At 44.9% G+C, this 22750-nt stretch overlaps 1 protein-coding gene across 3 annotated transcripts in view; it reads right to left on the bottom strand.

Annotated features, from left to right (window-relative positions):
* The window catches only part of LOC119388065 (unconventional myosin-IXa), a 54283-nt gene that overhangs the window by 4847 nt on the left and 26686 nt on the right, over positions 1–22750 (bottom strand). For all 3 annotated transcript variants that reach the window (XM_037655678.2, XM_037655680.2, XM_049413814.1), the window contains exons 24-41: positions 20342–20520; positions 18663–18782; positions 17897–18101; positions 17354–17437; positions 16434–16632; positions 13843–13989; positions 12826–13160; positions 11140–11256; positions 10817–10999; positions 10669–10710; positions 8181–8286; positions 7417–7490; positions 7010–7187; positions 6322–6450; positions 6132–6237; positions 3024–3155; positions 1824–1947; positions 1410–1525 (exon numbers count right to left, since the gene is read on the bottom strand). In XM_037655678.2, coding sequence (XP_037511606.1) covers positions 1410–1525; positions 1824–1947; positions 3024–3155; positions 6132–6237; positions 6322–6450; positions 7010–7187; positions 7417–7490; positions 8181–8286; positions 10669–10710; positions 10817–10999; positions 11140–11256; positions 12826–13160; positions 13843–13989; positions 16434–16632; positions 17354–17437; positions 17897–18101; positions 18663–18782; positions 20342–20520 — 2576 coding nt within the window. The remainder of the gene's footprint in view (positions 1–1409; positions 1526–1823; positions 1948–3023; positions 3156–6131; positions 6238–6321; positions 6451–7009; positions 7188–7416; positions 7491–8180; positions 8287–10668; positions 10711–10816; positions 11000–11139; positions 11257–12825; positions 13161–13842; positions 13990–16433; positions 16633–17353; positions 17438–17896; positions 18102–18662; positions 18783–20341; positions 20521–22750) is intronic.

The raw sequence follows: 22750 nt of genomic DNA, 5'->3' as shown, positions 1-22750 counted from the left end.
AGAAAAGTCGAGCTAATCAAGGAAGTAGAAAAGGCAGGTCGAAGCAAGTCGTGCATCGCCAAGGAATTCGGCATCCCTTTGTCAACCCTCTCGACAGTGCTGATGGCCGAAGCCTGATGGCCGAATCTGATGGCCGAAGCCTGGCGCCAACTACGCCCGCTGGCGATTGCTAACTGCTTCGCACATGCAGGGTTTTCTCGCGCCCCCGAATCGATCGAAGAAGACATTGGCGCAGAATTCAGCGGCTGTGATGAGCTGTGCAATGAAGTGCGCAAGGCAACTGGCTGCGTGAACGATACTGAAGACGGCGAGATGGCCTTTGAGGAGTATGCGCTCTACGAGGCGGACGTCCCCGTTACCGGAATGCTGTCGGACGCCGATATCGTTGAGATGGCCGTGAACGACGCAGAAGACCATGCAGACGAGGAAGAGCCCCGAGAAGTGCCTACGACGACAGAAACACGTAACGTGCTGCGCTTGCTCCGCAACAAGGTCGAATGCAGCGGTGGCGACCAACGGCTCATGCGATGTGTTGAGCAACTGGAGAACGCCTTTCTGGGACCGAACGCGAACGCGAAACAGGCGAGCATCACGCAGTTTTTTGGTCCTCGGTAATAAATTTTTTTTTTCACTCTGAATTCTTGTGCTTTACTACGGTTGCCGTCTCGTGCAGTGGAGCTTTTCCTGGCAGCACTGGCTTTTCTTTTACAGTGACCTGGGCAAACATTTTCGGCGTTTTGCTTAACTCGAAATACCGCTTATCTCGAAATTTTCCCTGGATTTTACGGCTTCGAGTTAACGAGGGATTACTGTATTACACTTCATGCAACGCAAAACAGCTACATAAGTTCACCTTCCTGTGAAGACACCACTATGAGTCCCATGAAGGAAAATAAAAGCATTTACTTCTGCCATGGCACGTGCTGCACCACGAATCTCCAATGGTGTCACCATGTGCCATGAAACATCATGCCCCTAACAGCCTTTGAATGAAAAAAAAAACCTATATATATATATATATATATATATCATCACAAAAGAGGATGGGTGTGCAAACAGGGACACAGGAGAAGAGAACGTGGCAACACAGTCTGTGGCGTCTTGTTCTCTTCTCCTGTGCCCACCTTGTTCTGTGATGAATACTTACCAACTAGCTCAACTTTCTGTCATTCTGAGCTTCATATATTCACATATCCATCAGTGGAACAATGTGTGCATTCGTGAAAACCAACCCGCTTTACATTACGCGTTAGCTATAACCAGCTCAGTTCCAACTTACACGGCAGCCCAGAACACAACACGAACAAACAGAAACTCACTAGGAGTCACCATCTGTCTCACACATGCACCCTGCAACATTAAAGCATGATCTATACTTTTGAGCACAGTGCAAAGAAGAAGGTACGCACTTTTCTTTCTCCAGGTTCTCTATCTGAAGCGTAAGTATGGCTTCTTCGTCATCATCATCCCGAATGCTGCCTTGTGCAGGAAGCTGGCTGCCATTCGTCTCCACCGCCAGTGACAGCTGCAAAACGCGTCATACACTCTTGAATAGGCACACGCATGCACTAAAGCTATGCAAAATTTGCAACCAGTATACAAGCTGAGAATGCAGTTGGCCACAATTACTGCCTTTTGTTTTTAAAGCAAACAAGTGAGATATTAGCAATTACTTGCACTAATTACACAAATGAAGCAGAGAGTCCAGCAACAAGGCAGAGGTATTGACACTTTTTTTCCCACATTTTCGCACCTCAATTCGGCCTTACACGAAGGCGGGACTTGTGCAAGTAACTACTACAGTAATGAACTGCAGTGCTTACCCTTGAAGAACGCAGTGAACTCAGCCTTGTAACAACAGTGCTGACAGCAGTGTCCAGTGTGTCAATGTCTGCTAAAGTGTTCTGCACTTTCTTCAGCTGTTCCTGGATGATGCACCGGACGCAGCTGCATATCGACAAGAGAACAAACATTCCTCATGCCTTATTGCATAAAAAGGGTCACTTGAGTGGACACTGAAAACGGGCATCTAAAGTTAGCTATACATAGCTGAGCATGAGTTAGGAATTACATTATTTGCTTAACTAAGCCCAATAAATATTGGGAAAGATCACTAGAATTAATTATTTTGCTCTGCACAGAACTTCAGCTAAAAAGCAGCAGTTCAGCAAAAGATAAAATGTTCTCTACAGTTCACTGCATCATTCAATCTAAAAAGACATTTTCTCAATGAGGTCCTCCGATACAGAGAACACCTTAGCTGCATAATTAGCACACTAATGACTGAAGCTCACAAGACTGTGCCATACAAAGATGTGACTTTCACATCGATGTCAAATGGCATAAGTGCCACACTAGGTTAAGAGTTAACTCATCTAGAGTAATCACAGCATGAATGTTCAAGGCAAAACAAGAAACAAAGGAAGCAGCTTTGCCACCCAGTATTGTGTTTCCAAACAGTGCCACACTAGTGCAGGCTAAATTATGGTGCCACAGTTAAGGCTCATTCACACCTGCGACTAGCACCGGTAGCGTGACCAAGTTAGACGCAACACAACTGGTAACAAATGGCCACTTGGGTCGAAAAGCGACTGCTTTGGCGACTTGACTCGCTGTTCAATTTTTCAGTCGCGCAACTGCAGTTGCAAATCACTGAACCAATCAGATGTGCAGGAACAGGACTTCGGCTTATTTTGTGAAGCAATAGCAGGGCAAGCAATCGCGAATTTGGCACGGCAACGGGTGTAGGTCGCACCAGCAGGTGTGAACATCGGTTGCCTTGAGTCACTTTTGGTCACCAAACGCAAGTGATCGTGCGAATGATGCTAGTCGCAGGTGCGAATAAGCCTTTTAAGCACTACGAATTACTGTAATTCAGGCAGCTTTGACTACTCTGATATGCTCAATATCTCATGAAATGAATGCTCCTGTTTTTGCAAAATTAGCATCAGCATATGAACAATGTTAATAAAGGGCTGCCATATGCAAATCTGTCGAAGTTTGCATTAGAAGTAAGTGCTCACATCGTCTGCTTGTTGACACAGTCAAGCGTGTCCTGCGCTTGCAGTCGCTTGTTGGTGCGCAAAATGCACGGTGCAAAGACAATGGCCAGTGACTCGGGCGACATGCGGTTGAACTCCTGGTGTTGAGCCACCCTGCGGTGCACAAAATCAATGTCTGGCATAAAGATGATGCAAACACCTTGGCTAAGGATGCATCAACCAAAGATAAGAGCCAAGGCTGATGCTATTCTACAAGTGGTACTCATGCATAACTTATTTAGCAAGCTAAAGTGCTGGGTAGCTGGGACAAATGCAGTGCACAATCAATTCATGTAAGTGTAAATATTTTTAACGGGGGACCACAAATAGATAGTACAAAGAGCACAAACAAATATAACAAATGCAGTGTCTTGTCACAAAACAGTAGTAGTTGGTTAATGCCCTGTGCTTCATTGGTCTATGTTTTGTCTATACTTGCACACACTTTGCACAACTGTCTCTTGCAACAGAATGTGCAAACTGGTCCAACAAGAGTACATTGTAGTGGAGAAGTCGGCAGGTCGGTGAATGAAAGGTGCAAATATTAAACTGGCTGTGAAATGCTCAAGTGGCACAAAAAACATGCTGCATAATTAAAAGAACATGATAACTTATCAGCATTTAAAAGCTGATAAGTTATCACAGACACGATATTTTGTTATGCCCATTACAAGATACATAATAGATGTGTAATGACAAAAGAAGCATATGCATATTAAATGATATTTGACGTAAGTCCACAGAAAAATGTTTTGCTTCTAAAGTTATGCACTGTTTTGTTTCACTTGCGCCAAGCATGTGATGCTGATGGCTATCTGAAATATTCGACCAGAGCGCATTAAATTTCTTTACTAAGGATTTTGTCACTGGAATTCCTCACTCTTATACTATACAGTCGAACCCGTTTATAACGAACTCGAAAGTGTCGCGAAAAGTGGTCGTTATATCAGTAGTTCGTTGTACATGGACTCGCCCTTAAAAACGTGCGCTTAGCGGCCAAGCAGTTTTTTTTTTTTGTGCACTTTTGTTAAAGTGCTAACAACCCCTTCGGTGACAAGCTAAGCCTTTTCGCGTCATGAAGCGACGCCCGCTGCGAGCTCACGAGTGAATTAACCGCCTTTGCAATGAGCCGACACCGTTTCACCGAAGCGCAGTACCACGACGTGGAGCCGATCATCCCTGGCTAGTTGCGTGCAGCGCGTCGCCTACTCGGGTCGCGGAGTCACTGCCGGGCCGCTTGCTGTATGCCGTATGCGAGCGTTTGTACGTTCTTCATGCTTGCTTCACTCCGGACCGTGCACGGGTGCGGCGACTAGCCTCTTCGTTCAACGCGGCGAAAACAAGTATTTTCCAAGCAACGCGCACTCTACGTCTCCGCGATGCTCTCGCGGCCCTGCACGACGATGCGCGGCGCACTTGAGTTGTCACCTAGTCAAACACGCAGTATACGCTCGCTGTCTGTGCATCGACGTTTCTCGGTGCCCGCGCCGCTCAACAACAGCGAGCTAATTTTGTTTCTACAAAGCGACGTGCACTTTAAAGCGGTCTGGCACGACGCGGCGGCGGCGAACTTGCGAACGGCAGCATGGCTAAGCATGGCGCGCTCGTACCGCCGTCAATCCGCAGTGTACGGCGTAGTACGCCACACGCGCAGCCGAGCAGATATCTACAGATGACTGTGATAAGGTTGTCGGCTATAAGGCATAATGGCACGTTCATCGACGGCCGCCACCTCGCCTTCGCTCTTTTCTGATGCTTATCCGCGAAGGCATCGCCGCAGTCGCGCGGAAATCGTTATCACCGATCGACCGGTCTCTGCCGTTACCGGAAAGACGGACGACTTTTCGCGGCACATTGTGGCGTCGACGAGTTTAGGGACGCAGTGAACCTTTTTGCGATTGAAAGTTATCGCGGTTATCACTTCAATTGCATTTATGCCTTCTTGCGTTCCAAGGCATTGTTTGGTTCATCGCAGGCGGTCGTAGCTGCAGAGAACGGCGTCAGGAAAGGTTACTGTGCGAAAGCTGACCGCAAGGCTTCATGATGCCTACTATTTTTTTTCCCCACTGCCATTCTACCACTGAAGAAACGTCTGAAAATTGAGCGACCTCGCTCGCAGCGACCGAAATCTGCGTGCGGTGCTCGCCGATCCAGGTATCTTAGTCGCGAGTAAACTGGAGCGGGGCACGCGCGAGCGCGCGCCCCTGTCACGCTTTAGAAGGCATATTTTAACTTTTTTTCGCTTCGTATGCACCATATTTTTACCGCGACCGTGTCTGAAGTGTTCGTTGTAAAAGTAGGAGGCTTTGAAAAATGTTCGCTATATCTGGACGCAGCTTCAATGGTTAGCATAGGAAAATCGTAAGTGCACCCAAATATGGTCGTTATAACCGATAGATCGTTATATGTGGGATCGTTATAAGTGGGTTCGACTGTAGTACTATAGTGCTGAAGCAAACAACAGTTATTTATTCCACATTCAAATACATAGCAATATACATCTAATAACCAAGTTCGTATCTCGTTTCTCATAGCAGCAAGTGAACCAGGACAAAAGTGTAGTGCTTGTAATCTGTATTACCATAGGGAAAAGTCATTACTGTACAGTAGATTTATGTTAATTTGACCTTGCCTGCACCAAAGAAGCTGATCTAATGGGCCTAATTAAACAAAAGGCAGAATAACAACTCAATACATTGTTGCTTCATTGGTAACATTTGCCAAATGCTTAAAAACCCTTGAATGCAACGTGCATTCAGTTTTTATTGTTTTGAAGGTGAAAAACTAACATAGAAATGGTATCAAAGCTCCGGAGCAAAAGTACAAGTCCAAGACTCATCGGTTCTTTTCTTTTTGTCTATAAATTCCAGAATGCAACATACTTCCAACACAAGCAATGAGAAGAAAATGACACCAGTGAAGGTTATCTTCAAAGAATGAAAGATTCTTTCTAACTAATGTTCCACTGTCAACACTTCCAGACAACACTCTATATATCTGTGTCGTCCTTGCTGCTTCATGTTGGCAAAACAGAACGTCAGCGATGGTGATGGTTCGCATAGAAGGTGCGCGCAAATCGTGCACCCATACCTTGCAAGATGAAATGCCAGCCTCTCAAAGAGGTCGTAATGTGCTGGGGGAAGCTTCTTGGTCTCGGCGAAAATAGCCTGTGCTCTTTCTTCCGGATCTTGAAAATCTAGGCATGAACAAGCGAAGACGCAGTGTAAAAAACAGCTTTGCGGCTGACTTGCCACTTCGTAGAGGTCACAGGGACACTTACTTGTGGCCAAAAGAAAGCTCTCGTAGAGCTCAAAAGTCATGAGGGGCTCGGGCATGTCACGAAAGAAGGCCTTTAGCGTTGCTGTTAGCACATGGATGGGATAACTATCCAGATCCACACCTTCTGGATCTGTAAATAAAGGAGAAAAAGAAATGAAATGAAAATGAAGATTTCACTCTTTGCAAGCACCTCTAAGTTGAAGCAGTACATGCATTACATCTGTTACTTTTTTCTTTTTCCTACAGGACCTTCTAACAACAAGGCAATTTTAACATTTCACAGCTGCACAGAAGTTCACAGCACGAGGCTGCACTCCAGATTGTTTTAGTGACCTCACAGATTTTAACAATTTCTCTGAATGCATTGATGTCTAATGGATCCATTGGAATACTGTAATTACTCAAATGGGACATTTAGCGACAATTCCAGTCAACGACCACATATAAGCCACAGAATTTCCATTGAAGACTACCCAAAACATTGACTATCTGCATCAAGCTTATTTGACGTAAGTGTGTGTCAACTTGTACAGGTTCACTGTTTAATTTAGTTGATCTACAACATTGTCAATCAATTCCATTAATAAGACAATTTGACAAATATCAACTGCTGTGCACGAATATAGAGCAACTACCAGGTCCATGCTGTGCTACAGTCAAGAACTGACTGCCACCTCGTTGCGACTCACCATCATCCATGTCTTGCTTGAGTTGTGTCACCCTGGAAGTAATGCCGGACTTTCGGTAGATGCCCTCAACGTATAGGCCCTTCAGTTCAATGGTGGTGATGAGCCGCTCCACCACAACTGGAATGCGCACGTCATCGCCCACAAGACGATCCAGCGGCACACCAAACACCTTGCGGCCCTGGAATACATCCAATCGGGACTGCATGTTTCACAAGCTTCACAATCGTGAGCTCGTGATTCCATTTAAAACAGCAACTAAAATTGACTTCCAACTAAACCCAGCAGTTACCCCATTCAATGTGCGCCAGATGCATGCGTACTTTACAGAAACTCAAACTGATTGCTTGGCTCCGAAGATAAGCGAATATAGAACTTTTCACTCGATGAGGCCTGAAAGTGAACTTTACCTGAAGAATGTTGACGTCTCTACATGAGGAACTGACTTTCTGATAGCACTTCTTGTGACATGTGAGCTTGCAACCTGGAAAACATATCAAACAGTATACAAAGATGAAAGCTCATGCCTACAAGTAAAAAGATTAAATGAAACTCCTCTACAGCAATGCATGTAAACAAGCCTCAGAAATTGTCAGTTTAAGGGCCAAAACACACCCTTTCACAATGCATGGGCCTCTCACGAAGTGACTAAACGGTCATTAACAAATTTTATTGGCCATGCTACAAGAGATGACAAGGCTTTCTGCAAGACCAGCAGGAGTACTGTTGGCAATCATCAGCTACAACATACTGGGCAAATATGATGCTTTTTATAGCTAGCACATTCATCTCAAAATTTTTGCGACTGTTTCACATTCAACACGGAGAGGCAAGTGAAACATGCTTCCTCACAGCTTGAAATAATTAACAGTGCAGTTGGTCTTATTTTTTATTCTTTCAAGGCACACAGTTTTAGTGGGTATGACCTGTTGAACTTTATCAACTTTGGGCTATGAGAAAATAATAATTTATGAGTGTTTGTGACCACAGTCAGTAAAACAGTACAACAGCATGTTGTCTCCACATACCAGTACCACGTGCAAAGCTAAACACCTCGCTGTATCACAGAGCTGAGAAAATACCAAGCTTTTACTATGATCTCCCAATCTGTAGAGATTTCATTCCAACTGTACATGTATTATGATGCAGCTGAAAGACAATTTGCCCAACAAACCTTGGCACACAAGGCCTCGCTCGGTGAGCCAGAGGGAGTTGCTGCACACTTCACAGGCTGTTGGAATGTTGATCACCACAAGCGCAAATATGTGACCACAGTGTTCCTGCACGCATGAGCCCATCAAGACATCACGTTAGCACAGTTTTCACTCAGAACAAAAAGAGTGAGACAGAAAGAACTGATTACATCACGGTTGTCTAAACAAATGACTTGGCAACTGCTACTAGCAATCATGCTCCAAGAAGTTTCTTCTACTTCAAAAGCTAGGCATGGATCAGTGCTGCATAAACTATGAAAATCCTGCTATTCGCTTCACAAACCAAAATTAACTAAAAATTAATGCACCCCTACTTACAGAATGGACTTTTGTTTCTTTTTTTTCAGTTTTGCATTTTCAATATTATTCTACCTTCACAAGCGCTGCCACAATCTTTATTTTTTATTTATTTATTTATTTATTTATTTATTTATTTATTTATTTATTTACTTGTGAACAACTAACTAACTCTTTCCTTACCACGGGGAAATTGGCCTATTTTTGTATGTTGCAACTAGGAATTTTCTGTGCCGTTGCTACTAGGTTTACAGTGCCATGCAATACATCAAAATAAAGACAAATGAACGTACTTTTGAATGCTGTTTATCTTAAAACAATAGAAAAAACTTATTTGGCCAAGAAAACTTTTATACAAAAAAAAATCAGAATTTTTCAAAAAAATTTTTAGGAAAGAAGCCACATCTCCAACAAAACATTTTTTTTGAGAAATTCCGAAATATACAAAATGTTTATTAATCACAGGGCAACATTATTTAGAGAAATGGCTAAAATCGATAAAGCTGTCTTTGAGTTACAAAAAAATTACTTGATGCATAGCGAAATAGTGAAGTTCTGAGTTGGTCCTAGCCAAGATTTTTTTTTTCAAGAAATAAAATTTTACAGCACAATATTACATACCAAAATGCAAGTACTAAATCTAGAGTTTGAAAGGTACATTCGACGAAAGAAATGGCAGATATAAATATATAACAAAAATTGACAAACACAAATAATTAAGTACGTCCACAACAAACGTCATAATAATAGACTTATATCTTCAGAGTAAAAAATTATGGAAAAATTATGAGAGATGCAAAATATTTAAAACAGCGTAGTGGAGTAGGAGTGAAAAAACGAAAGTTTTAGCTCAAGAACTTCTCGAGCTATAAATTGTTCACTCAGGGAGATCAGTGTGCCAGGCACCAAAACAGTTCGTTCGCCTTCGTTTCAGGATCCGAAACATGCAGCGTGGCCAGGAGTGCGGTAAAACGCTGCCTTGCCATGACTTTTGGCGGAAGAAGTCCCGAAAGCAATTTAGTCGTACTCCAGTACAAATTTAGACGCGGAAGTTCTAATATCCCCATGTACATCGGGAGTCCAATAAACTTCACCATCTCCTCTGGCGTCACCTCCTTCCACAATCCGTCTTTCTCACTGTATGTCGGCTTTTCAAGTATGTGGGCCCACGCATACTTGAAAAGCATACCTCCGCCGTGAAGAAGAGGCGGAAAAAATCCAGCGCTCTCGTCAGCCGATGTGAGTTACTGCGGAGCGTCATGTCGAGGTCGATGCCTAGGTTCGCGCGTCCCTCTGGGGTCGGAAGTCCACGCGTCTTTGTGCTGGAGGCACCACGACATGCCCAAGTGAAGTAGACACGCTAAGGATAATAATAATAATATGTGGGACACATACAGAGCAAGTCAGCCGGCTCCAGAACACTACAAACAAAAGCGAAAGTGAAAACGAAACTTGCTCGCGACTAACAGCTGACTTTTCCGGCTGATCTGGTGAAATTTCTTCATCGGAGCTGAAATCCGACGTCACCACATCGTTGTCTGATTCATCACTGCTCGAGAAGTCCAAAAGATTGCTCGTCGAAGCGCCGGCGGCATCGAGCGAAATTGCTTTTTACCGAGCGCGCGTCGTTTCGGATGTCAACACCATCGCGCGGCTCACGTGCGCTTCAACCTTTGAACGCGCGTGCCCTTTAAAAATCGCCGCCTCGCGGTAAAAATGCGAACTGTGCAGAAACAGCAATTCTAGTGTGTGTACAATCGTCTAGATGGCGCTTCATGTCGAAGCGCACGGCGGTTGTTGAAAAATAGCGGCGTGAAATCATCGTTCACCGGTGAACGATGCCTAGTGGCGTGGTAAGGAAAGAGCTAAGCTGTATTTCACAAAATTAAATCGCATGTCTACAATCTGCCTGTTTTAAGGCATAAAACCATGCCATCACTCACAGACACTTGTCAAGAGAGTGTTTGCTAATGCAAGAATATGAAGTAAAAAAAACAAGGATCTACACAAAGAGATAGTGATAACATACCAAAGGAGGGCACCAGTTACATTTATAAATTCAGTGCCATTTACGCGGAACCATAACCACAGAATTTATTTCCCAACTGCAGAAAGAATATAACCTTCCCACCCTATCATCTGAGTACTCACGATTAATTGGGACGCCTTCTTTTTCCGCTTCCGTTTCTTTCCCTGCACGCAACAAAATTTAACATTTATTTGCATCCTACCTCATGACACTAAATAACCCTAGTGAGAGAAAAAGCTCTATGAAAGCACTGCAAGGAAAACTTCTCACCTTGCTTTTGGGCTTGTTCTCAGAACGGTAGATGTTGCGGAATTCATCCAGGAATACGCGGAAAGCATTGACAGCCATAGTGAGTGGAAAGGTCTTGCTTGAGCACTCCTGGTCGATGACAGAGCGTGCCACTTGCTCGAAGTGGTCTGTTAGGTCCTTGTATCGTAGACACAACCGGCCATCCTGGAACAGGAGGCAAGTACTCTCAGATTTTTGCACCTTAACAAATGACTCATCACAAAAACAGAAAGGAACACAACAAAAAACTCTTATACATCCAAAGGAGCCCTTGAAACAACGCAAGCCGAAGTGCAAAAGCTTACCTGAGCAGCCACAGAGTATGTGCTGATAAGATTTGACTTGAAGCTTTTCAGAGCCTTTTTAAAGACCATGTCCACTGCTGAATCCCTCTTTTTACTCGAACTTGAAAGGTAGCCCACCTGCATGACAAGCAATCACAAATGTCAAGTGCCTCTGGCCAACTGGCTCTAATTCATGGCACATCAAGGTTCATGTACATATTATTGTTTCACTGGCAACATTTCAGCACTGCCAATGAGTACACCAAATACATCGCCCACCGCTCATCAAGTACGCCATTTATTGAGTACAGTTAAATCTGGATATAACGAAATTGACAAATTCCCGAAAAAGTTCGTCATAAACAGGTTTTCGTTATATCCAGTTTCAGCACGAAAATTTGAAAAAGAAACGCGCAAATTAAACACAAGGGAAATTGAAGGCAGAGCTCACCCAAACGTTCATTTAGCAGCAAAAACCTGCATTATTTTGCTCTATTGCTTGTTTGTGAGGGATGGCAATACTGAACGTTAGTAAGACATCAATACAACATTGCTCTGTCATCATCCAGCCGTGGCCTCTCAGATTGGCTCCGGCAACGCGCCGTCGCATTACCGGAGCCAATCTTGGAGGCGACGGTCTCGCGAACCACGGCGCGGTGCAAGACGGCAAAGCACGTGACAACTGTGACGAGTTGACCTCCGAAGATCCGTCGTTGTCACCTTGGTCACGGACAGTTTCCACCAGCGCCTAATCTGACATCTTCTCGGTAGTGACAACACAGTTCTCAGCATTAAAGAAAAACGCAAAAGCTGCACGTCATCAGAGCCTGCTCCATGTGCACGCAGTGAAACCACGCACGCACGCATGGCATCGAAACTGAAGAGCGAACTCCATATGCAGCATGAACCCAAAGCGTAACAACATGGAGCAAGGATTTTTTATTTTTTTTAGTGGCGTCACCTGGTGTCACGTTAACAAAGTGCAGTTCAGACTACTGCAACAACCGAAGAGTGGCGCTGCCAATGAAAAAGGCAATTTTCTTCCTTTTTTTTTTTCTTTTTAAGAAAGCTGATGCGGTTAGCGTGGTGGCACCCGCGAGCAGCTGGATGAAATTTGAAGGGAAGGAGGGGGGGGGTAGGGCACGCCTGAGCACGCACCCGCAGCAGCAAGAAAGCCGGCTCGAGGAGCGCAGGCCTCGCCTGCCTGCCTGCCTCGCACACACTCGCATGCACAAGCGAGCGCTCGCCCTCGCCTCGAAGTCGCCGGGGCTTTGAGGGCACCATGCGCGCCGCTGCTGCTTCGCACTCTCGACGGCAGGGCAACTGCAGAAGATTCATGCGGCTCCTGCTCGTGCCAAAATGACAAAATTCGGGGCAAGATCCCTAGGTTGTTAGCGGCGAAAATTCGTTATATCAAGGATGCCTCCCGCTGCCACTTTGTTGCACAGAGGACGCAAATACGTGTGCTTCTATGGAGTAACGGCGGGGGATAGAAAAACTTCGTAATATCGAGGAATTTGTTGCATGGATGTTCATTATAGGCAGGTTTTTTGTACTATTTCAAAAGCCACACAAACAGTGTAGTAGTAGATGAGCAATGGGCAGTGTAGAAATGTTGCTAATGCTGTTGATCATACATCACGCATTGTGCCTGATTATTCCGAATGACTAAAGGTGCTTGTAAAAAAATAGCAATGAAACACTCGCCTTTTTGACAAGGAAGGAGTCCAGGTTTGTGAGTTCCGAGACATCTGTGATCAGGATGTCCCCTGGGTCCTTGAACTCGGCCGTCCGTGTAACGTTCCACGATCCACCTTGCTGCTGCTGCTGCTGCTGCTGCTGAAGAGCATGTGGGCCCTGCTGTGACTGGACTGTCGTCTGGGGCTGGTACATGCCGGTCTCCACAGACAGGCTCGGTGTCCGGTTCAGCTTGTGGGAGCGAGCCGGGGGGGTGGGCTCCCCACCTCCAGCACAGGTGCTTCCACGGCAAGGCACCTTCTCCGCAAAGTACTTGCACTCGAGGTGGAACAGCAATTTGCAGCCTGGTACAGACAGGAACAGGGCTCATAACAATCCTCAGCTGAGAACACTATGTCGAATATTTACAGGCTGTCATGCTACTAGGGTTGTTATAGTACTACGGTTATGCTATTAGTAGGTGCAAAGTTAAGAGGTAGCTTTGCAGCTGGCAGGCGCTGGCCTGCCTCACAATCTGAAAAGCTGTTCCTATTTGTCAGGCCAGCACCGGTGTCTACCAAGCTGCGACATGGCTTTGTGCCAGATCTGTTTCTATGCTTAGTTGCCTAGGAGCTTCCTAGGTTGATTGTGTAGTCCAACACGGTATCAAAGAATATTGCAAACTGAAAGTCAGTCAAAATTCACCCCCTAAACCAGCTCAGACTCCCTATGTAAACATCTACCAACTGTCTTCGATGCTGAAAGGTCGACCTCGTGGTACAAATCATGTGCAATGTAGGTTGAATGACACGACTCAATGCAAACAAGGTGTTGGCAGTCATATTGCATGCTGCTGTGCTACTACACAGCAGCCACCACAACAAACAATATGCCTGGTTGTTTTGACAAGTGAGGGCACGTTATGAGACAAGTAACCATACACTACTGACATTCCTACAGCTGTCACGATCTCGTGCACAGAAGAAAAAAATCAAATAATTTATTAAAGGCTAAAAATACAACTGTTCCAGGAAAGGTGTCACTCACGGCTGCATTTGGTTCCCTGGTTGATGAAAAGGGTCATGCTACGTTTGCACACTGAACACAGCTCACTCTTTGACCGAGTACTAAAAGGTTTGAGCGAGTGTGACATCGACTCCTTCCTTTCTCCTGGCATGGGTTCTGTGCAGAGACCTGGGAGAAGCAGGTTGAAACAAACCATATAAGGCATGGTAATGAAGAAGTTTTGTCCACAGTTATCTTCCCATTTTCATTAGGAGAGATGAATTTTGGCCTTGTAATGCCTCAAAAACAAGACATTAGTGCAATAAATCGGTACATTCGGGCTGATAATGTCACATACCTATGCTGTATCAAAGATAAAACAATCATAACCAAAATTGTTGAGCACTCCCTAGCCCTTTGACAGAACTTTCACAACCCTAGAAAGATTATTGCTACAAACCTGGCTACAGAAGGTGATGTGGGCTCTGATGCAAGTGTACGAGTTAGTGTAACACTGATGTAACATGAGCTGAAGATGGTGGAGACAAAAGTGCACGTGCATTAGTTAACCCCATACACTTACCCATTGTTGCCCATTATTACTTCATCAAGCCTACTTTGCAGAGAAATAATATCGAATCAAACTGGAGAAGCAACGAAAGGTGGGCTAGTTAGTACATAACTCAAAAAAGTTGAAAAAAAAAACAGCGCGAAGACAGGACGAAGGAAGGTGACAGCGCCCATCCTCGTGTCACCTTCCTTCGTCCTGTCTTTGCGCTGTTTTTTCAACTCAAACCTTTAGTGGAGTCATCCACTCAATACCATCAAAGTGCGCTTAACTCTGACTGCCTGGAGTTCTTCAATGTGCATCCAAACACTCCAAAGTGACGTGTTTACCACTCCCATCAAAATGTGGTCGCCACATCAGTGAACTGTAGGCTTGTGCAAATAGTAAATTTTAGGTTCAGAGAGAATTCGAAGCGAATAGTGATTTGGTTGAATAATTTCGAATCGAATTCGAATCGTATATGTCACATATTATAAAGAAAAATGAGAATATTTGTCATGACCTAACTAACCTGCACAATATTTTTTTAAACTGAAACAAGGCATGTGCAAATGTCATTCTTTTTGGTTCACAGAGAAGTGGAAGCAACTTTGAATAGTAGCAGGACATGACTTTCGGTAGAATGCAAGTGATAACCTGTAAATACGTTACATTTTATAATTTACTTTACTTAGAGCATATAAGTCAGTATACCGAGCTTTTAAACTTAAAAAATGATAAATTGATGTGAGGGTATTTTATCATTTAACCTTGAAGTGGGGCTTCACGGCAGAGCGGATTTACCCTGGAAAGGCGCATTCACGGCATAGCACCTCGGCACTGCAGTGAAATCACCTTTATAGGGTGTTACATGCGGTTTAGATTAAAGCTGTGCGAATAGCAAAATTTTGGGTGGCGAGCTACTTGCCACCACCATTCGAACCACCGGCAAGCTAAATTCAACGACCTCACTGTACCGTCAATAAACTTGTTTCTCTCTCTCTTGGGTGCGAAGCGAATTCGAATATTGAAGTGTGAGTGCAAATCGAATCGAATGTTTTTCGAATGCTTCGAAGCGAAATTGCAGAAAAAAAAAGTTCCTAAGAAGAAAATTCCTAAGCATATTCTTATGAGACAGCAACATGAAAGTGTTTCTTTCCGCTAGGTTGAAGTGCAATGTAGAGGCCGAATTGTATTTATGTACATGATTTGGTACAACCAATGTGTTGCCAACAATACTTTACATGTGGTAGGCAAAGATGCCATTTCCTCAGCCTCCTCTTTCAACTTCTGTGGAAGCCCAACTGACGTGGCGGACAAGGGTGTGCTCCATTCAAGTCCGGAGTTCCAATTCTGCCTCATAGACATTGATATATAATAACATCTGAAATTTTTAATGCTAAAAAGCTTCGGCGTCCGATTTTTCAGACTTCCTGACCAAATTTCAGGTGCAAAACAGCATTAATTGAGCCCCCACCTCTGCCACATCTTTTATCACCATGTTTTCAACCAGCGTTTTCTTGAGTTGATACAACTGCGACCATAGCAATGCGTGAAAGGCAGCTTTGCCGCAATGCAGGGGTGTGATGAGGTGAAGCATACTGAAAATCTAGGGACCACTTTTAATCGGACGTTGACAGTCTCTTGGCTATGTTCGACCGTAACAGAGCTTGAAAGGCAGCTTTGCCGCAATACGAGAGTGTAATGAGGTGCAGCATATTGAAAATCTGAAGGGGGCACTTTCAGTCTGACGGTGGCTGTATTCGTTTTAGGGAAGTTCGAATAGTTAAATTCCAGTGAGAATCGAATCGAATAGCAAACACTATTCGAAAAATATTTGAAACTTCGAATATTCGCACACCCCTAGTTTATATAAGTCTATTCATTCATTTCGAATACTTCGAAATTTAGAATAATTTAAATTCGTTTCGAAGCGAATTCGAATACTGTACTATTTGTTCAAATATTCGAAGTGCTCGATTATCCGCACAAGCCTACCGAACTGAGTTCACAACAGTGTGCTAAGCAGCAGGGCACCATTTTGGTTACGATGTGGATTCCTGATATATTATCTGGACGTACTCACCCTCGGAACGAAGAGAAAGGGCGTCCTCTCCACCCGACTCATCCGTGTCGTCCCTGTTCTCCTTCTTGTCCTTCTTGCTGCCGATGAAGGTCTTGAGGTGCTTGCGCGCTTTGTGCAGAGGACCTTTCATCTCTTCCTTCACTAAGCCGAGGTTGGTGTCCTCCTGAACATTGTTTTGCTGGCTAGACCCAGATGGACTCTGAGGGGTTAGGGAGACACCACCATTATTAGATACTACATGGCTTCCGTAATGCAAGTGAAAGGCTCCTGCAATAACAGCTAGACAACGTGACAAGGCTTAAGCTAGACATGTCCCACCATAACAAGCATGGCACTACTATATGCTGATGACACTGTATTCTGTCCAATTTTATAGACCTGCCCTGTGCGCTTAAAAAATATTTTCACTAACGTTACTTAAGATTCATCATAGCAGAGTGCATAACATCAATTATATTAACTTAAATTATTAAGGCAAGTTAAGATTACCCTGTAAAAAAAAAATCTAATTCCTGATGGCCCCTCTCTCTCTCTCTCGATTTCAATTGCGATATCTTCATGGTTAAAATGATTAGCTTTAAACCTTTTGCCCTCTCATAAATGGTTGCTGCTTGATGAGAATTTTCATAACACAGAATGCATGAGTAGGTCTTTACAATCACGTGTAGTGCCAAGAAAGTTTCCAAGGCTGCTTTATAAATTTGCACAAAATGTACATGCCCTTGTGGGCGTACTAGAACTGGAAAAAGAGCCTACATTACAGATCGTGCCACATTAAGGTAGTGCTTGGGAGTTTTCTGCAAATGACATGAGCTGAATTATTTCCAATTGGCTCTGCACTCCAACTTCCTCCAGAATTTTTGCAAGAAGGAAAGGTTGACAGGAATTGAAATGGAATTTGGCATCAATGGTCCTCTCACCCGCTTCTTTTGTTGTTGTTCAGGAACATCCTTGTTGAATGAGTTGTCAGGAGCTATTTCTGACAGGCATTTTCTGACAGGGACCTGAAATGAAAGAGCCACCCATAAGAATATCAGAGTAGCACTTTTCCTGCAGAAAAACATTGAAGTAATAACACATCCGTAAATGTTTGTTTACCCAGTGAACAAAGGAGCCCAAGGCACTAGACAAATTACCGGACTCAGCCTGCTATCTGTAGTTCATCACTGGTTATTGACATGTCACGGACCACTGCTGAGCAACATCACAATTCATGACTGGATGTGCCAAGAGAGGCCCTGTCCACTGAAAGGCCAAGATCTTAATCACAACAACTATTGAAAATCAAGCTAGCCCCCCGATACTTTGAGTCTAAAGAAGTTCTCGTTTCTCTCGATACTGAGCATCTAGAAAAATAATTTGCATCAACAGTTCAGAGCTGACAAATTCATTAGGTAAGCTGGGGAACACTCGAGTCATTCAGAACTCTGAAGTGCGAGAGCCCATCACATGTGAATGCCCACCTTCTGCATCTCCTTGCCCTTGATCGAGAGGTTGCTGGCCTCGCTCGCGCTCAGTTTGTGGATGAGGTTCTTCTTCTCCCTGAAGGTGCCTTCTCCACGCATCGTCACAGAGCCCTCAGCTCCGGGGGACAGCGGTGGTGAGGCCAAGCCGTTGCCACCTCCCTCCGATGCCAAGCTCTCATTTTCAGAGTCCTCGTGCGTACTCCTGGCCACCAGAGAGCGCATCGAGTGCACAATGTTATAGTCCACTAAATGTTCACACTTTCACACTAGGTATACGACATGTGACCAAGGGCAGACGCAAAAGCAGTTAGAGAAACTTAAAACGTACATGTACGCATCGTGAATTTACTGAAATGGAAACATTCACTTAACCTGATTTCCACGCTTCGATTTGCTAAGACCAATGGTGTAAAAGTAAAAAGTTCTGAAAATCCCATTTCTTTCCTCAGATCATGAACTAGTAATGTAAAATTGGCACTCTAAAGCTAACTGCTTTAAAAGTATCACATATGAGGCATTCATTTTCATGCACCAGTAGATGTCATATTTGCAGTCTAGCTTTTCAGCTAACTGCTCAATTACTACAATGATAACTGTCACTAAGATTTGAAATCACTACTATAAGGAGCGCAATGACCAACATGGATTGAAACTCACGAGAATGCCAAGCACTGGCCAGGTAGCCTTGTTTTGTTTTCTCTCTTTTGTCAAAGGAGACAGTCACACATTAAAAAAGTCAAAACGAACAAAAAATGGGACGCACTCTTCTGAGTCGATGGAACGACGCAGTCGTTGTTCGACACCTGCAATGCCATTGGGAAGCAGTGGCTCTTTCCTTCCTCGGAAGGCTGAGACTTGGCGCTGCTGCTGACTGTTGGCAAGCCTGCATTGCAAGGAAAAGGTATTCTGTCTCACACCTTCCATGCTTCGAAGCTACATTAGTAATAGAAGATCAAAAGGTTGCAGGAACTGTCACACTTATTCTACTTATATAATGCAATCACAAATGTAAGAAGAGGGTGCAGGTGGGTGACTTAAGATAAGGAGCAGACACAAAATACAGTAGGCGATAAACTACTCGTGGCATCTTCTGTGCACTCGTGCGGCGCCCTACGTTTGTCTGGGCATCACACATGCAGTGCCGCACGTTCAGCTGAGGCGGCCACGATTCGAGTGCACGCCACCGTATCACTGCGGACATCAAAAGTGGAGCATGATGCCATCCCACTGTTCAGCACGCGCTGTTAGACGACGCGGTGGCATCCCATCAGTGCAGGCATAATTTACAGTTCAGGCCGCTGTGGAACGCGGCAGGACTAGAGGGAAAGCATACGTGAGCTGTATATAGTCTGGCCGTACTCACAGAAGGCTACTTTTGTTGCCAGGATTTTAGAGGAAAGCGAAGGCAATGCAAAAATTACCGTAACCTTCCTCAAGTTGGCATAAAACTGATCGGCACAAGCGACTGGAGAACAGACGAACAAACACTGGACATACAGTCTCACAAGCGTGTTTCATAGTCTGGTTTTTCGTTGTTTGCACTCATATTCCTAGTATAAATTGGCTGTTGGAAGTTGTCGTCTGCTGAATTTCGACTGTGGTGTGTCTCAAGCAGATGGTGCTGCTGTTGCCGATTCGAGTTTGGTGGTTTTCACATTCATCTGGTCCGTAGCAGAGTATGAAATTCGGCCAGTGTTTGGCGTAACTTTCCTTCCACCACCACGGCACCAGTGCGGCTCAGTCGAAGATGCCATCAGACTGAGGAGTATGAAAAAACGAATTCGCTAGGAAAGAAAAGGTGTTACCTTGTAAGTGAAACAGTTACTTCAAGATGGCTAAAGATTTCCGTGAAAAAAACCTCACTATATGCACAAATAAACACGAAAAAATGCCCCTGTAATTTAAGAAACAATAAAGGGTGCTACGTGAACAAAAAAAATATGTGGCTGCCACTTGTCTGCAGTCATTATGAATGCAATACCAAACCATGCTAGCTGGTCATCCCTCTTGATATTTGTAAACAGGACAGAGTGCAGGACAAGAAAAAGGTTGTACAGACGCACGTGCTTAAATATGAGTGCATTTGTCAGGCAACTCTCGCATTTACAAGCATTTCTGTGTCTCTTCCTCCTGCACTGAATGCCGTTCCTAATGAAAATTATATTCTATGGCTCTGCATGCCAAAACCACATCATGACCACACAAAACGGAGGACTCGGGATTAAATATCAACCGCCTGCACCTCTTCAACGCGCATCTAAATCTACGTAGACAGGTGTTTTTACATTTCACCCCCATTGAAATGGGGCTGCCATGGCCAGGATTGAACCACACCATCGAGCTTAGCTGTGCAAGGTCTTAGCTACTACTAATCTACCACTGTGGGTGTGTCAGGAAGCATTTCAAGGAAATGCCCCAAGACGTGTGCAGCGTATCCCTCACCTTCTTCTGAACAGGCATCCCCTGCAGGCAGCCTGGAATGCCACCATGGAGTGATGCAGCTGGTGGACCCTGCGAGTGTTCCTGTACCGGCGCCAGCTCCGTTGCACCACAATGGCTGCCTCGTGTTGTGCCCTCTCCACTGCCAGGCGCCTCCGCAGCAGGTAACCCCTCGCGTGGCACTGAGAAAATGGACGGGGAAAAAAGCAGCACAGCGGCTGAATTCAACCTGTACCACAAATGTTTTGGGGCAAATGCGTCATCAAAAGGGAAGAGTGACCGTCAGTGTACAGTCAAACCTCGTTAGTACGTACCCGCTTTAAACGTACTAACGGTTAAAACATAGTTGCGAGGAATCCCCGACCGAGCCCCATAGAGCCCAATGCATTCGCTGACCGCTTAAGCCGTAGTGGTTCGCCCTATGCCTACCGGTTAGTGCGTACCCTGCGCCCGAGATAACTTTTTGTGCCATAAAATTTTACTGCACCGCTGAAATTCTCGACGCCACAATGTGCCGCCAAAGGTTTTCCGTCTTTTCTAAAAGTGCGGAGATCGGTCGATCACCGATTCCGACTTCCGCGCGATTGCGGCGACGCCTTTGCGGGTAAGCATCGGGAAAGAACGAAGGCTAAGTGGCGGCCACCGACGAACATGCCAGCATGATATATCGCCGACAACCTTATCACAATAAGTATCTTCAGCTATCTGCCCGGGCACGCGTGCAGCACAGCGCTACTTTAAGCCTACTGCACGCTTTTACTTGGCGACAACCTCGACGCGCTGGGCCGCCGATCGCTGCCGCCTCGTGCGGGGCTGTGTTCAAGCGCGCACCACTTTGTAGAAACGAAAGCAGATCGCTGTTGCGGAGTTGAGCATTGCGGGTCGCGGACGCCGCGAAACCTCGCTGCATTGACGCTATCACGCTAAACGCACGCGTACGGTACAGCAAGCGTAGCGCTGTTGTAACCATAGTGCACGCTTTTATTAGGCGATTACCGAACGCGCCTCCGTTCGCTGCCAGGACCGCTACAGCGTCGCGGACGAAGCTCGACATCGCTGCGTACAGAACAAGCTACTCGCCGCATCTGTGCACGGTCTGGAACGAAGTGGGCACGAAGAACAATCCCACGACTGATGCGCGCGTGCGATACAGCAAGCGGCCCGGTAGTGACGGCGTACGTGAGCCGAGCAGGCGACGCGCTGCACGCAACTACCCAGGAGACGATCGGCTCCACGCGGCCGTATCGCGTGTCAGTTTTCGTTTAGTAGCAGATCGCGGTACAGACGCACACACATATATTGTGGAATGCAGACACTGTCCGTTTTGTCGCTATGTCGGTCACTGCCTATCCCGGACCCTTTAATAGTTTCGAAATGCTCTTTGGCGTGGCCACCGCGCGCTATCGGGCGGTCGTGCGAGAGTGCTAGGATATTTTCTCCACTTTGGCAAAAAAGAAAGAAAAGGCTTTGCGATGGGTACTTTAGACAATATTTGCTGTGGCACTCTATTTCTCTGCTGGCGGCGATGGCGTACGCCAGGAGAGGCAAATTTGTACTTGGTGGTTAATGCGTACTACCGTTTAGTGCGTAGTTATGCCGCGTTCCCGGCAGGTACGTATTAACGAGGTTTCACTGTAATTGTCATCGTCAACACGAATGATATCAAGGATCATCATCGTCAAAGATGATGATGATTTGATGGTCATGATCATGATTATTTCATGGTAGTGGTGGTGATGATGACGACCAGGTAACCACACCTGACGGCTTTTGCCTTCGAGTTGTCTTAGGCGAAGGCATAAGAGACCCTGAGTTTTATGCATGTTTTCAGGTTGCGCAGCTGTTCTAGAAAAATGCCACAGTAAGCTGTTGAACCAGAAACATCTGATTTAATACCGATTCCTTGAACCCTTGAACATTGTTAAAGTGACATGAATCCGGGGAAAGGAGAAAACACAGTGATGAAGAGGCAAGCACTGATCGAAAAAGAGCCCTAGAGTGAACTTATTTCACTTATGTTCTATCGCAATCGAGTACTATTCATGACTTTCAGTAAGGTTCTAAATTTCAGTTTACACAAATTATCCCCACAAACCAGGCACTAACTGAAACCGGGATACATGTCCACTCACCAAATATTGCGGAACTTAGTAGTAGCCATAAATGATGAATGTAGGGCTCTCAACTAAATTGTTATTTAGAATGCACAGCCTGCTTCTTTATTGTCATTTTTTTTTCTTTTTTTAATTTTAAACAAATGTCTGCTACGCTATGATTCTAGATACAGAGAAAGGTAGAATTCGTATACATTAATATGTATTGGGCACCTGTCGCTCTGTTCTGAAAAAAAAAAAACCCTTTTCACATGTTAACTGTGCCACGAAATGTCTGGAAAGTTTACGTTCCAGGATG

Source organism: Rhipicephalus sanguineus, chromosome 3, assembly GCF_013339695.2.
Source record: "Rhipicephalus sanguineus isolate Rsan-2018 chromosome 3, BIME_Rsan_1.4, whole genome shotgun sequence".
Classification (NCBI taxonomy): Eukaryota; Metazoa; Arthropoda; class Arachnida; order Ixodida; family Ixodidae; genus Rhipicephalus; species Rhipicephalus sanguineus.
Note: the sequence above shows the minus strand (reverse complement) of the source record. Positions and strands in the feature narration are given on the sequence as shown.